Below are 16,356 nucleotides of genomic sequence, written 5' to 3'. Positions count from 1 at the left end.
GGGGCCGTATTTTTGAAACCATGCGAGAATCTTCGAATGCGAATAAAGTCGAGCGGCAAAATTCGCACACGAATTAAAAAGTGCATTTTTGAACAGCATTCGAAATTTCATTCGCATGCGAACATGAAATGTAGTGGCAACGTAGCAAAGTCGAGTGCTATTGGAGGCCGTGTCAACCGGGATAGATTTTTAACCTAACCTAAAATTTAAGTCTAAAAACATCAGGGGATTTTGAGGTTTTTTCATGCGTTTCTTGGGTTTTTGCAAATTGACTTTTTTTTAAATGAACTAATTTCATTTATGGAAGAGCACCCGGAATTAAAGTCGGGCAAATTCACCCAAAATTTTTCGGCTAAAACTGCACAAGCCTTGTGGATAAAAGTAGCGGACAGATTACACAGTCTCTGGAGCACATAAAGAGCACATCAATTCTATCATAATAGTCTTGCTTAATCTATATAATTTATTAAATTGGGCATCTGAATACATTTAAAATGGGTCAAGAAATGAAGAGTACATCCTATTCCTTTCGGCGACGTTTCTTTGCACAAGATTGTTTAATCTTGCCATTTGATTATTGTTATTTTTTTTTGTCAATAAACAACAAAAAAACACTACAAAAATACTTAACCAACTCACAAATTTAAAAAAAATACAAAGCTAGTTTAAAATCAAAACAAGACAAGTGGCAGAATCGCACACGAACTTTGAAATTCGAATGGTATATACCCATTCGAGACACCGCATGCGAAAAAGTTCGCATACGAAGCGGTCGAAAATACGAATATCGATTTTTCGTGCGAAATCCTCTAATTTCGTATGCGAATCAAAGTCGAATGGTTTCAAAAATACGGCCCCAGTGCTAGGGAACCATATAGTTCCCTGTTTGTTATGTGAGGGGATTCTTGATTTGATGTGCATATTTATTTTAATGATAATGGGTATCATCCTTAAGTAATAAGAGAGCATGTTTGGCAGTGCAATGACAAGATTCAGCAGTAGTAACTTGGGTTGATTAAGATCAAGAACTAATTAAAGGAAAAGAGCATCTGTGAAGGCATAAAAACGTTTACCGATTGCATCCAGATTTAAGATGTATAGAAAGTAGGAGGTACTTCATACAAAAAAGTTATTGTTGATAGGCCTGTTACTCCCTGGATCAGTTTTTTTTTTAATAATGTACTGTGATATTTTGTTAAATTTTTTTATATTTATTAAGATTTAATTAATTTTTTATTTAACTTATGTTTACCTTTAAATAATAATATATTCAATTCTAGTATTAAGTTTTAACCTGTGCTTGTGTAAAAATTTTTCTGTTGCTTTCAGTTTATTTGTTTATAAGCCTACAGTATTTCAGAGTAAGTTTTTTTTCCCCATGTGACCAGTATTAATTTATTTTTTAATTCCTTTTTATTTATGTTTTAAAAAAAATTAGTTTTTTTGGGCAATAGAATATATTTTGACTTAGTTTTATTCAAATAAAATGCTTACAAATATATACTGGAGGAACAAAGCGGTGAAGTTACACAGAATTAAAAAAAAATAGAAATGTTCCAAAGGAAATAATTTGAGGAATAATTTAAAACATTAACGTAATGAGTTGTCTCACTCATTACAAGACCAAAATCAGGCAGGCCAAAGGAACTCAGAGTAATTAATACGAAAATGATTTCCATTGTGCTAATGTGAAATAATCTTCAAAGAAATATCTTACAATAGGAACACTATAATCAAGAACCCACAGACTTTAGGAGAAATACAATAAAATTAATCTAATAAAGAAAAACAGAAAATGGATCAATTTGTTTATAAGAGATTTTAGGTAACTATAAGTTAAGGAACAAATGGCTCTCCATTGGGTATTTCAGCAAGATAATGATTTGAGCACAAATCTTGCCTTCCACAGAATGGATTGCTGAAAATTCTACAAAGTCTGCTGGAGTGACTGGTGGTTCACAGTCACCAGATTTGAATCCAAAGCATGAAATAGCAGAGCATTTCCAACAATTTTTGTGTATTCTTTGGGGATTCAATGGCTTATTGATGTTTAGAAGTTATAGCCATGCTACAAAATATTAAAATTTTGTTTGTTCCTAACTTAAGTTTATTTGCTTTTTTTGCTTAAGTTTCCATTCCAAAACCAATTTCAGGTCCATATTTAAAAAAAAGGAGTGTGGGAATCAAAATTATAAATTAGTATAAAAATTTTATGATAATTTTCTCTCACTACATAAAATGCTAATTATAATCTTGTTTTTTTTGTTAAGAGGAGCTATATGGTATTTTAGTAGTTTTTCTTTATTTTATCTATTTTTTTGTGGTTTTGTTTCTGCGCTTCTGATAGACATTAATGTAATTGTAATTATAATTTATTTTAAATAAATTTACAAAATTGTTAATTTCAGGATAAAGTGGCAATTACTGCAAAAAAAAGTGCCTTCTTTCCAATAATGCCATGGGCGGTGAGAACTAGAGAATACTACAATTTTTAATTTTTTTATTTATTTGACTTGCCTAGAAAAATATCTTGTATTTTAAAAATGTTTTGTTTCTTATTTATAATGAATTTCTCCAACAGTTGCCAGGGGGTGGCAGTTATTGGTTTTTTTTTATGCAGCAAATTCTAGATCTGGAGACATTGATATTATTATTTTTTTCTACTTTATTTTAGATGGCAGCAAGCAAACGAAGTTTTTTTAAATACAGCGAAAAAGATTTGCGCCAAGCTGTAGATAAAGTTAAAGACTTAAAAAAGTCGGTGCAGCTAAAAAATATGGGATTTCCAGAAAAACCCTTGTGTGGGAATCAAAATTATAAATTAGTATAAAAATTTTATGATAATTTTCTAATATAATTTTTATGTTGGCCAGATATATTTTTGAAGAATGGAATGTGGTGATAAAAAAATATCAGTTTAAATTCATAATATATATCATATTATGATTTTCTCTCACTACATAAAATGCTAATTATAATTATAACTATCTATACTAATTACAAACTAAAAAAAATCATAAATTATTTAAAGCAGTCATAGGTAATGTAATGAGAAATGAAGTAAAACATAAAACTGACAATAAACACTTTATCTTTCCAAGAGAAATTTACCTTGATACTAACAATAACCCTAATAAGTTTTGAAGTCAAATCTAATTAAAAGAATAATGGTATTCCTGGAGAAATGCATTATAATAATATAATACACCAGGGTTCTCCAAAAATATCAGCAGCATTTGCTGATTTTTTTGCTTCGGTTTATGAGCCTGTTTCTAAGCATACAATAAAGGGGTGTGATTGTCAGAATGTTTTTGAGTTTGGTGCGATTACTTAGTAACAAGTAAGAGAAGCAGGTAAGCAATTAATACCAAAGAAAAGTGTTGGGGGACAATGTTCCTTGCTATATCCTCTACTTTAGATTTAAAAATATTCAGACGCAAGTTACAATAACTTCATACCTTCATATTTATATTGCATATATTAATATTTTGTAATTCCTTTTATTTTGTTCTATTATTGTTTAATTTACTTCATCTAACTTCTGTTTTTGGCTGCAGTTTTACTTATTGTTAAGCTTGTTATTTTTTGGAAATATGAATTGGTTATTCTGTGAATTTGTAATTTTTTGGTTTTTAGGATACAAGATTTTGTCTTTCATAATATACCACATTTTCTTTCTTTCTTATATCTATAATGGCTTTGTAGATATTCTTGTTAAACCCGTGGCTCACACATTTTCCGGGGTCGTGCAAAAAATATTTTTACAAAAAAGTTTTAAAAATGCTGTGGTTACACTCATTCAAGTCGGGTTCCTTCGACTTGTTCGAAGAAGATTAAATTAATAAGGCTGTGTTATTTATTTACTATATCATTAATTATATTATAGCGTTAGAACCCCAGTAGTTGCCATGTGCCCAGTAGTTACCAATCATTACAAAACTAGCCAATATTAACATATTTATGTTGATTTTTGTTGATGTAGCGACATCTAGTAACTACCTAAAGTATTACAAATCCCCCACCATGACATTTTCTTGATTTTAACATTAAAGGGAAAAGTCTATAAACTTTTCTTAGGTTAGGTGCTGGGTTGGCTCATTTCAGCAGGAATTCTTGTTTTTTTTGTTAAGAGGAGCTATATGGTATTTTAGTAGTTTTTCTTTATTTTATCTATTTTTTTTTGTGGTTTATGTTTCCGCACTTCTGATAGACATTAATGTAAGTGTAATTATAATTTATTTTAAATAAATTTACAAAATTGTTAATTTCAAGATAAAGTGGCAATTACTGCAAAAAAAAGTGCCTTCTTTCCAATAATGCCATGGGTGGCGAGAACTAGAGAATACTAAAATTTTTAAATTTTATATTTATTTGACTTGCCTAGCAAAATATCTTGTATTTTAAAAATGTTTTGTTTCTTATTATTATAACAGTTGCCAGAGGGTGGCAGTTATTGTTTTTTTTTTATGCAGCAAATTCTAGATCTGTAGACATTGATATTATTATTTTTTTCTACTTTATTTTAGATAGCAGCAAGCAAACAAAGTTTTTTTAAATACAGCGAAAAAGATTTGCGCAAAGCTGTAGATAAAGTTAAAGATTTTAAAAAAGTAGGTAAATGCAGCTAAAAAATATGGGATTTCCAGAAAAAACCCTTTCGAATAAAGTGTCTGAAAAAACATCTTTAATTAGAAAAATGGGTCCAAGCACGAATGTAACCAAGGCAGAAAAACTAGTAGATTGCATAGTAAAAATTGCATGTGTAGGTTTTCCTTTGGTAAAAGATGATGTTCTGATGACAGTCGAAAAGTTGAAAAGATCATTACCAAAGTTTACTAAATAAAATACAAGTTGCTTCACTCGGCTCCACGCGCCGAATTACCTATTCACCACCCCTCACTTCATTTGCCGGGCGACGCTCCTACAATCGAATCTGTTGGGTGACACAGTGAGTAGAGTTTAAATTGTTTTGATGTGCGAGCGTTTTATTACTAGTTGTACCGGGTGGACTGGCAAATTATTATAATCTTATATATTAAAATGTCGACTTATTGTTCGGTAGACAGTTGTTTTACAAAGCGTGGAAGTGGTTTAATGTTTTTTAGATGTCCGAAAAATTAAAATAGGTTAATTAAAGTACATTGGAATTAGTTGTCTATTAAATTCATGATTGCATTCCTAGTTACTTTATGATCTGGTTCCTGTTTCTTTTTTTAAATTAATATAAAAAATGGATTATAGGTGCCAACTCTGGAAAGGTATTTTGGGATTTACTGGCGAACATAGATATGCCGATCTTACTCCGGAACAATATTATAAAAGGGTTAATATCTGTAGCTTGCATTTTCCGGAGATCAATTTTATGTCATACATTGTTCCTGACCAGAGCATCGACAAGTATGTTTTATGTTTTCTTCTAATTTGTGCACTTATAATGGCAATATGTATTATAGAAGGTACCTTTTAATATTTGCTGCAATTTTTTTTTTCCTTAAGAGCAAGCTATCTCTTCTGAACAAGTCTCCTCGGGGAAGCAGGTACACAAATGAATATAAACAATTTGCTATGAGTTTATACCTTGTTGGACCAAAAGCCTATAAAAAAATGTCATCCGTTTGTCGTCAAAGTCCACTCTTCAACGTTTCACAAAAAACTGGCCAATAAATCCAGGATTTAATGATTTTATTTTTCGATTAACAAAATTGAAATCGCGTTTTTTAAATGACAAAGCAAAAGACTGTTTTTTATATGTAGATGAGATGTCCATTAAGTCACATCTATATTACAATATATCAAGTGACAAGGTAGTTGGTTTCCAGGAAGGTTTGAGAGGAAACATTACAGATATTGCCAGCAACGTTTTGGTTCTAATGGCCCGGGGTATTGCAACCAGTTGGAAGCAGCCTATCGCATATTTTTTCTATAAATCATCTCCAAATTCAGATGAACTTAAAAATATTTTATTTGAATCAGTTCGGAAAATAAATTCAACAGGTTTAAATGTCCTAGGCGTGGTTTCTGACCAAGGCTCAAATTTTTATAAACTAGTCAAAACTACTTTACTTTACATTTATCTGAGGAAAATCTGTTAGTTGATGACAAAGAACTTGTATATATGTTTGACGTCCCGCATTTGTTAAAATCAACGAGAAATAATTTTAAGATAAGTACAATTTTGTAATTAACAAAGGAGCAACAAATAAGAGTTATTTGGAAACCATGTATAATTATGAAAAAATGAAACAGTATAGACTTGCTCCAAGACTAGCTATCGAGCACATTTTTCTAAATAACTTTCAGAAAATGAAGGTTAAATTAGCGACACAGATATTTAGTCACTCTGTTGCAGTAGCATTGCATACTTATATTGATTTTAAAATTCTTCCAGAGGCAGCAAAAGTTACTGCAGATTTCATTGAAGAAATGAATAGATTATTTGATATTCTAAATTCGAGTACTCTGCAAAATTTCAATGCTTTCATGGGAAATGAAAAACAAATTTTGTTTTTAAGAGAAATGGACAACTTATTTAAAAACTTAAACGTTATAAATGTTAATGGGAAAAATATGACAAAACAACTTAAATTTATTTTTGGTTGGCGGAGAGTTTATTTTGAGTTGGAGCAAGATTGCTTGGAAAACTTTTTCAGGCAAATCAGGAATTGTACTGAAAATGTGAAAAATCCAACTCCCATACGGTTTTGCCGGGCTTTTAAAAAAAATTTGGGCTGGTTATGAATAAAACATTACGTTTATTACTTATAATGTCTATGGTAATGCTATTATTAGTCTGACAAAATAATAAAAACGTCAAAAAGTGTAGTTATCAATCATTTAAAATTCAAACATGTCATTACTTAGTAGTTCTGTCTATCTTTAGTTGTTAAGTTTAGTAACAGTAATATATGCATTTTTTCACACAAACTTTTGACTTTGATTTTAAAATAAATCCTAATGAAACCAGTCGTACCAAAACAACCTTTAATAAGATACCTAAGTATCTAATTATTAACAAAAAAAATTTAACCATTTACTTCTTGAATTAGGTAAACTTTGATAACGTAAAATTTATTTAGTTTGGTGGTTATAAAAACAAATAATTTATAGTATTATCAATTTACATATTTTTCCCAAGTAGGTAAAGTAAGTAATAAAGTTATTATAAAATCGTGCTCCGTCTTCCCCTACAGTTCGAATTAGACGAAACTCGTAAAATAATAGCTATTTTTTACCCGAATTCCCCTTTACATTTTTTGCTAGTTCCCGTCGGCGAGGAGCTCGGCGGCCTGCCTTTGAGATCGAAAGATAAAAGGTTTTTCGCCGAGTGAAGCAACTTGTATTTTATTCAGTAAACTTTGTCATTACTAACTCAGACTGAAATACCACTTCGATAAAAGTATCCATTATTCTTGAATAGACACAAGAATAGACTTGCTAAAAGAATAACAGAAACTGTCAACAGCCAGAAATTCAATGAGAGAAGGGCAAATACGGGCATTGTTTTACTGAAGTAGAAACATACCTGAAACAAGAAGGTTACTGTAATATTTTATAGGATCCAACAAGAGTTGACAATTGTGATGAGGATGAGCCCCAAATCTGGCGCAAAGTTTTAGCTCCAAGAGGAGAAAAAAAACTATGTGAAGTAGCTAGAGGAACAAAAAAAGAATCACCCACAGTTTTAATATGTGCTTGAAATGATTATTGTCCTCACAAAAGAACTCCACAAGAAATGGGTTAAAATATGCCTGACCCTGGTTGGGGTTTAGGAAAGTCTGATACAGGTTGGATGAATGGCCGAATATTCTTTGAATATATTACCCATGTTTTGAATGGCTGGCTGGAAAAGAACAATATTCAAAAGCCTATCATCCTATTTGTGCCATAAATCCCAGGTTACTATTTAAGTGAGTTTTGTGAACAGAATGGATTAACTGTGATAGCTCTATTTACCAGTACAACTCAGACAATGCAGCCATGCGATGTGAGTATATTTGGGCCGTTAAACAAAATATGGAGAAAGGCTATTCACAAGTGGAAATTCACCCAACCCAAGATGGATCCTATTGATGTCAAGTTGGATAAAGCAACTTTCCCTAAACTATTTTACAATGTACTGCATGCAGTCTCCGAAGACATTGTAAAAAATGGTTTCCACAAATCAGGTCTTCTTCCCTGGAATCCCAATAATGTGGATTATAGTAAATGTATTATCGAAAAAAAGTGACAGTGGATCAAAATTTAATATCTAAAGCTTTAAAAAATTGTAAAACCGCATTAAAAGTTTTAGAATCACACATAAACAAACCAATTTTAAGTCAATTTTCAAAAGATGAGCCCAAATAGGATAGCTGGAATGAGAATGAAACATACAGTGGATTATTTAATGTTTAGAAAAACATTAAGAAAAGCAGCACTCAAAAGGCACACTAGATCAGCAAACCGGATCAGCAAGAGTTAGTATAAGTTTAAAAAGAGACTAAAAAATATTGATGAAAGCAGTAATTTAACTATTGGTACATCTTTTAAAAAAGCACTCTTTTGGCCAGAAAACACTGAAAAGCAAAGTAAACATGAAAAGGGATAAAATTCTAACTGTTGTTACATCTAAAGAATAGATGAAGTATTTTAAAACAATAGAGAAAGAAAAGGAAATGGAAAAAACAAAATAAAAAAAATAAGGGAAAAGAATCTAACAAAAGTTAAAGAAACTAGGAAGCTGCAAAACAAATATGTCCCAGAACTCAAAACAGTTATGAAGATTCTAGTAATCAAACAGACTGAGACGGGAACTTGAAAAGTAATTTCAAAGTGAAACAGTTAAACAGGAAGATTACTAGAAAATAGAGATGGCAGATTAAAAATTAAGTACTTAAAATCAAGTATTCAAGAACAATAAATAAAAGAAATATCCGAAAACAGTTAAAAGATAAAACCCCAAAAAGATTACATTAATTATGTGGACCAAAAATATGTGTAATATGGGCCAATTAGTCTTAAGTGTTACTTAGTGTTAAGACGAATTAAAATTACATACAAAAAAATTAAAATAGAAAATCCAACATAGTAGGAAAATTAGATGTAAGATCTTTAAATGCTTCAGTGGTTTTTTTATTTTTAAATAAAAGTTTGTAAAAATAACTATTGACAATTATTGGTTTTTAATAGGCAATTGGCAAAGTCTTAAGTTGGCATCTACTGGGATGTTTACCCTATATGATATGACTGTTAGTTGATAGAACTGATAAATATAAAAGTTGCTAATATTAATCTAGGTTAAGAATTCAGGGAGATTTTTGTCTGTATTAATTGAAATAGCTTAAAATTGCACATAAAAAATAATTTTTCAATTTGAGTTTTTTTATTTTTTTGAGAACATTTCCCATAGTAATTTTTTTTGCACTATAAAATAGTGGAGATTTCAACATCATTTAAACAAACAGCCCACTGGTTTTTAAAAAAAAATTGGCTCATGAATTTTTAATTGAAACAGAGGGTGATTTTTGATAATAAATCAAAATGAAGTGAAAAAAATAAATTTTTCTAATCCAAAAAATTACAGTTTTGTAAAACATAAAAATGAAAAAGTTGCTTATTTTAATTTTTCACATAAATTTTGTGGTTATGTGAAACAAATGTAAACACAAAAGTTGTAAATTTGATCTATTACCTACAACTTTGCCGTAACTTTTTTCTATAGTACGTAGTTTTACTGAAAATCAAGAAAAACTGATTTGTACCCTTAAAAGTTCAACCCAGAGCACTTCTTTACCTCAAATCAACCAAACTTTTTTTTCATTTCTAAGATGTTGAATAAATAAATATTAAGAGATTTAAAAGAATCAATATATGTACCTAGTTTTTCCCAATGCCTTTATTTTTAAAGGATAAGGCACTTGGACAACCAGAGAGGTTTGTATATGGTTAACCTTCCTTGCTCTAAACTTGCCTTTTGAGTTGATTTCAACTCGTACAGGCTCAAAGGTGTACTCTGGATTCAATACCTCTACAATGTAAGATCCCGATGGTACGTTATGGACGACAAAACTTCCATCTCTTTTGACGAAACCTGAAAGAAAACCCCTTATTAAAATCTATGAGATTTTGACGAAATCCATGAGTTTTACCGATAAATTCGCCCCCATTGACATGAACTCTAGTAACGGTTTGCCAGTTGGCGTTTTCAGTCTGATAATCGCTTAAGGGAAAAACTCTGCCTTCTATTACATAGCGGCCAGTTCCATTGTCTTCTTCCAGGCTAGTTTCAGCCTTTATTACAAAAAATAAAGCGAAAAGAGCCCAAATACTTTTTGAACAAATTAACATCGCGTTTACAAATTACCCACAGAATACAAATATGGAAATATGACAAATATAGGACAGACAGAGCAGGGATTAATACTTCTTCTTCTTCTTACTTAGTTTGGGTCTTCGCCAAGCGCCGCCCAAGATTAAAGCATCCTACAAACCGGCGCGAAATATTCGCTTTAGCTGCGAAATTCATCGCCGCGAAATTTTCGCAGCTAAAGCGAATATTTCGCGGCGATGAATTCGCAATCAGATTAAAACGCGGCTGTTTACGGACAGGCTCAGATTTGTGCGAAGCGAATGCGATTGTTCCAGCGTTTTTATCGCGGCGTATTTCTGTTCCCTTTTGACTGCGTATTTGACGCCGTTCTTCAAAAATTCGCAATAGCAAAAACGGAATTATTGATAGAAATAGTTAAAAAGTATCCTTGTTTGTATGATTTGTCGAACGATGAATTTAGGGATGTGAGAAAGAAAGACAAGATTTGGATGGAAGTAGGAAAAGAATTAAATACAAATGGTATGTACCTAATATTTCTTATTAACTTATTAAATAATTTACAGTCTACACAAATGTGAACACGAACATTCTATATATTGGCCATAGGCATATCAGAATTAAAATAATTTTCGAATTTGTCACGAGTAGAAAATGCTAACCTTGCTGCCCGCCGAGGATCATTTGCTATATCAGTAAAAGATCTAAGAATTAAAAATATTTGTCATAACCACTTTTACTTCGTAAAAAATTGGGTAAAACACATGCCGTACGTACAATTAGAATAGTAGTATCTACTTTAGTTTCTAATGGCCTGTAAAATATTCGCCATTTTTGAGACAAAGTACCAAACGCATTTGCCACGACCCTTCTAGCACGACAAAGTCTTACATTGTATTTCTCGTTTCTGACGTCTGTTAAAGTCTGCTTATAAGGAAATGGTCTCATAAGGTATGGTTTTAAAGCAAATGCTTCATCACCAATTAAGACGTACGAGCAGATTTCATTTTGCCCAGGGAGAAATCTAGGTGCAGGGACACTCATTAAATTTTGTTCAAATCGTTTTCTCATGTTTGAGGTTTCGAAAATACCCCAATCACTATTTTTTCCGAAACCACCAATATCAATACATATAAATTTATAGTCCGGGCCAACAATGGCTATAAGTACTATTGAATATTTATGTAAATAGCACTAGTAATTGGAGCCACTGTTATTAGGTCTCTTGATTGTTACATATTCACCATCCACGCTGCCAATGCAATTGGGAAATCCCCATCTATTTTTTAAATCCTTCAGCACATTTTTTCCATAACAAATAATTCTTTAAATAACAACTCAAATAACTCATGATAAAGTAGCACAATAATTAAAAGAGCTTAAAATAAAATAAATCAAACTTTAACAGATAATTAAAAAACACTACTATACTATAGACATCTAATCTATAGAGTCGAGAACATCAGCTATTCGCCTATTGAAATTATCTTACTTTTTAAATAACTTCAAAGGTTTTCTCTTTTAAAATCTTGAAATATTTCTCCTGACGTATTGTTGGGGAGAAGACTTTATTTACTACACTTGTATACATATATTTGATTACGTTCTGTTGAGAAAGCCTATACGCTGGAATACTTAAGCCTCAAGCCTCAGACTCTTGTTCTATGCTGAAGAAAGGTAAAAGGTGACTAAATAATGAAAAGTTTTTTAATAGGAACAAAATGCATTTAAACATAATACAAGGTGATACAGTTTTAAAAGCGGAAATTTAAATGGCATATTGGAAACCTCAAAGTAATAGCAGTTTGTAATGTAAACTATGTTCGAAAAATGCTTCATTACAAAGATATAGGGTGTCAAAATTTTTAACAAAAAAATTAAATTTGATTGTATCTTCAAAACTACTTTAGATATTCAAATGAAATTTCACGCTTTTGGTAAGATATAATAGATACATATCTTTACGCAAAAATTATTACTTTACTTCCATCAGTGGCGTGTGTACGGAAGCATTTTCGCAAAATTTTATTAAAACAAACTGTACATCACTGATTTTATTTTGAATACGAATTATTTCTGGAGTCCACGCTTAGTTTATAATAAGGAAAGGCTATAATATTACAGTTTTTTGAATGTTGTTTTATTATTACAGTTTTTTGAATGTTGGGACATTTATTTTCTGAATAATTATTATTAACATTGCGATTAAACTTATCTGTATTTAAGTATTAATCTAAACAATGTTGTTTTTTAAATGAATATGCAGATATTCGTTTTTCTAAGGATTTTGTGATGGAAATGGGAAAGCAGCAGTTCATGAATATCGTAGACGCTACCTTTTTGTTATATGAACTCGTAAAATGTAACTTAAAAAAAAAGTTGCTTACATTTTTTTCGGGCAACAAATATGCGATGAATATGAAAGATAATCATTAATAAATAAGCCTACAAAAAATTTCGGATAATAAAGAATTTCTTTGTATAAAAATAAGATGATCCAAGATTTTTGAATGTATGTATATAAACCAGGAAAAGAAAGAGGTAATTGACACTTGAACTTGATAATTGACTTAGAAGTACTTACTTAAGTACACTGTGGTACTCCTAGTTCAACATTAATCGATTGAGAAAGTGTTTTGCTACTCTCCATCTCGAGACAGACCTGATGCAATCTTCCTGAATGCGAGAATCCATTTTAAACAAGAATTCTCTATACCATTTAATTCCAGTTTAATTAAAAGAAGGATGTAGTGTAGACTATCAAAAGTTTTTAGGAAGTTTTTAATTATTCTGCAGAAAATTATTTAAAATTGTAGGTACCAGTTTCAACTGATCGGCCTTTACGCAAACCATACTGTGAGTGATCGAAGATACTCCTTGATACAAAGATGATCTTTATCATCATTATATCAGATAATTTTTAAATTAAAAACGACAAGAATCTAGCAGGAGCTACATTGTAGTATAGGAAGATAACGCCACGTGTAAATTACAAAATGAAATAAAAATAAAAATGATAAAAAGGATAATGCTATTGAAAAAGTCTACAGGAGGGCCTAGGAGAACCGGGCGTTTGAAAGTAATTTGCAGGCCCTCTTGAACTTAAACTTGTATCCTCTACATTCTTACTGGATTGGTTATGGAAAACCATAAACTCTGAATATTATAGAACTGATGAAAGTTGTACAATTTTAGAAATGAGGGTATTATTATCAAAGTATTATTTAACTATTTTTATATTGAAAATGTTACTAAAGCTTGATCTGAATTTTTTTGTATTTTGGTAATCATCAAGCTTCATGTAGACCGCCACAAGTAAGTACACAAAAAAATACTAGTTTGTTCAAAAATTATATGTGAAATAAAAAATTGTATTTTTTATGAATCATTCTGTCTTTTGGTTATAAAACACTGAGGTTAATTACAAGAAACTATGTTTATTTGAAACCTCCTATATCACTTCTATTTTTATTTAAAATAAGTTCGCTTCTCAATGAAACACCCTGCATATATGATCTTGAAAAAGATAAAATTACCAAGTTTCAGCATAGCTTTTTGAGAGATAAATCAATAGTCACTATTAGGGGGAGAACTGCTGCCTGGCTTCTTTCCCAAATAGAGGGACACACAATTGTTTAATTGGGCTACTGGAGAGTACTAGTGGACTGTACTTATTAACTTTTAATCTTCGTCGAAAGGCCACAGCTTTTATGGTGCTGAACCATTTAACTTAATAAATGAAACAAACTCGCACAATACAAAACATGTTCATTTGTTAATTCCAAAGGTAGGAAAATCGAACAGTTGTTCAGTAAGGCAGTTGTATACTATGGATTGTCTTTCCTGTCTTTCTGTATACTTAATTTAACCTTATTTGCACTCACTTTTGCTAATTACCAGGTACATTTTTACATTTTTATATTATTACTTTTTTCTTACTAACTAGAAATAATGATGCTTATACTCTAATCAGAATGGGTTAAGTTCTTTAACCTATTGCATCAACACACGACGAACGAATTCATAACTAAAGACATTAGTACTTAAAGTATATAAGGTAGTTATATAAGGTAGTTATATAAAGGTAGTTTTTAACTGGGTTCAGAGTAGAGAGGGTATTTAGGTACCTTTTTACGTCACTAATGGTGTAAGGAAAGAGAGAGAGAGAGAGAGGGAGAAAAACTCGCCTTGGGTATTTAGGGGTAACAGAAAATATAGGAAAACCTCCGTGAGCAACTTTTCACTGCGACCGCGACTACGACTCGCGGCTCGACCTACACACTACATCTCGGCGACAGTGGCCCAACTGTTGCAGCAAGTGAGATCGACTGTATCAACTAAACTTGTTTGATTTTTACCTCCTTGTTTTACTTAGTGGGTGTAAAAGTGACATAATTATATATTTCATCAAAAAGGGATGTGAAAAAAGGCCTAAAAAATCTAAGAGCCTGATAGTTTCATGGTAATTTATATGTTACATTTAAGGCCTTAGTGTTTAAAAGTTACTACTTGAAATTGAACATTTTATGACCTGTGGGAGCGTTCTAGGGATCGATGATGTCCTTAAAATTGTGAATTTAATACATCTTGACGACAGAAAGGCGTGTTGATGGATTATGTCCCAACAGTATCAAACCTCTATTATTATCCTTGGAATATATTTCTAAAGCTATGTAGGTAGGGGAAAGTTGAATGTTGTGTATACTGTTTGCGTAAACCTATTCGACAATGTTAATAACAGTTTTCTTTTAAATTAAAGCCACTTTAGTTTCTCAATAATTTCTTTTAATTTATTTAAATCATGTTTAATGGGAAGAAAGAATACAGTTAAAATAGGTAGCTATTTATATCGCCTTGGGTTCCACAAGGCAGTGACCTTCGATCATTGCTTGGATTGGATATTTATTAATGAATTGTCAGATTGTGTGAAATTTGGTATCGGGTTGACGTATGATTTTTAAAATTTTTAAAACTGTCTGATAGGCAAGAATACAATGAAGTTACAAGATGATATAAGTTCACCAAGATATCGCTTATCTTCTCTGAGTGTACAATAATTTTTAAGTGACTTGCAAATGATAATAAGATTAATGATTCTGATAAAAAATTAATGGTAATATATATTTGAATATATTAGATCTCAATAATTTTTTTTTTAAACTTTTATTCAATTCAATTCTTTATTAAAGAAATTTACAAATCAATACTTACATACTAGTAAACATTATTATTATTATAAATTCTTACAGGTTTAAATTGCACCTAGGTAAGCATACCTGTGTGTGCAATAAATAAATATTGTATAACGAATTGGATCAAAATTGGCATCTATATAATATGTAAATATCAAAACAAATTAATTATTTTACACGAAAATAGCGTACTACATACTTATTGATGTATTAGAGAAACTTCAAAAAAAGACTTAAGTTATTACAAATGATTTGTTTGACATTTTTATTTAAAAAATTTTTGTTTTTTAAATTTCTGGTATCTAGTGGAATTAGGTTGTAAAATTTGGGTGCTAAATAGATGGCAAATCTGAGATTGAGATTTCTTTTTGATGAAGGTATTTTTAAGTGTTTGTTAATGTTTTGCCTAGTGTTGTATTTGTGTTCTATAAAATTTGTTTTATTCCAATCTTTTAAATAAGTAAATTTACAAAGAGACAATACGTACAGTGTACGAATACTGCAGGTTTCAGTAGAGTAAAGGTGAGAGGTTGGAAACAGTCTTGCTTTTTTAAAAATAACTTTAAGAATATAGTTTTGACTAGTCCTTAGCTGTTCTAGATTGCTAGAATACATACTGCCCCACACCAATATCCCATAGGCAAGTAATGGTTCAACAAATGCTTTGTATGTCATAATACTTGTTTTTTTGTTTAATATTTCACGCAAAATATAAAATTTTGGAATTAAACTTGTTATTTTATTCCGCAAATATAGCACATGTTGATCCCACTTTAGGTGTGAATCAATTACTATACCCAGGTATTTTATTGACTTAGTTTCATTAATTCGTGATGTGTTCTTTATTTCTATTGAACT

At 30.8% G+C, this 16,356-nt stretch overlaps 2 protein-coding genes across 2 annotated transcripts in view; both read right to left on the bottom strand.

Annotated features, from left to right (window-relative positions):
• Positions 1-16,356, bottom strand: part of LOC126747911 (ER membrane protein complex subunit 7 homolog) — a 325,016-nt gene that overhangs the window by 621 nt on the left and 308,039 nt on the right. Inside the window, exons 2-3 of the mRNA XM_050456880.1 lie at positions 10,128-10,357; positions 9,856-10,069 (exon numbers count right to left, since the gene is read on the bottom strand). Of these exons, the coding sequence (XP_050312837.1) occupies positions 9,856-10,069; positions 10,128-10,326 (413 nt within the window). The 5' untranslated portion in view covers positions 10,327-10,357. The remainder of the gene's footprint in view (positions 1-9,855; positions 10,070-10,127; positions 10,358-16,356) is intronic.
• LOC126747854 (proteasomal ubiquitin receptor ADRM1 homolog) overlaps positions 13,631-16,356 on the bottom strand; it is a 421,821-nt gene continuing 419,095 nt past the window's right edge. The window contains exon 10 of the mRNA XM_050456778.1: positions 13,631-13,643. The gene's annotated coding sequence lies outside the window, so the exon portion shown is untranslated. The remainder of the gene's footprint in view (positions 13,644-16,356) is intronic.

Source organism: Anthonomus grandis, chromosome 2 (genome assembly GCF_022605725.1).
Source record: "Anthonomus grandis grandis chromosome 2, icAntGran1.3, whole genome shotgun sequence".
NCBI classification, from domain to species: domain Eukaryota; kingdom Metazoa; phylum Arthropoda; class Insecta; order Coleoptera; family Curculionidae; genus Anthonomus; species Anthonomus grandis.
The sequence above is the reverse complement of the archived record's forward strand: the minus strand, read 5'-3'. Positions and strand labels throughout refer to the sequence as shown.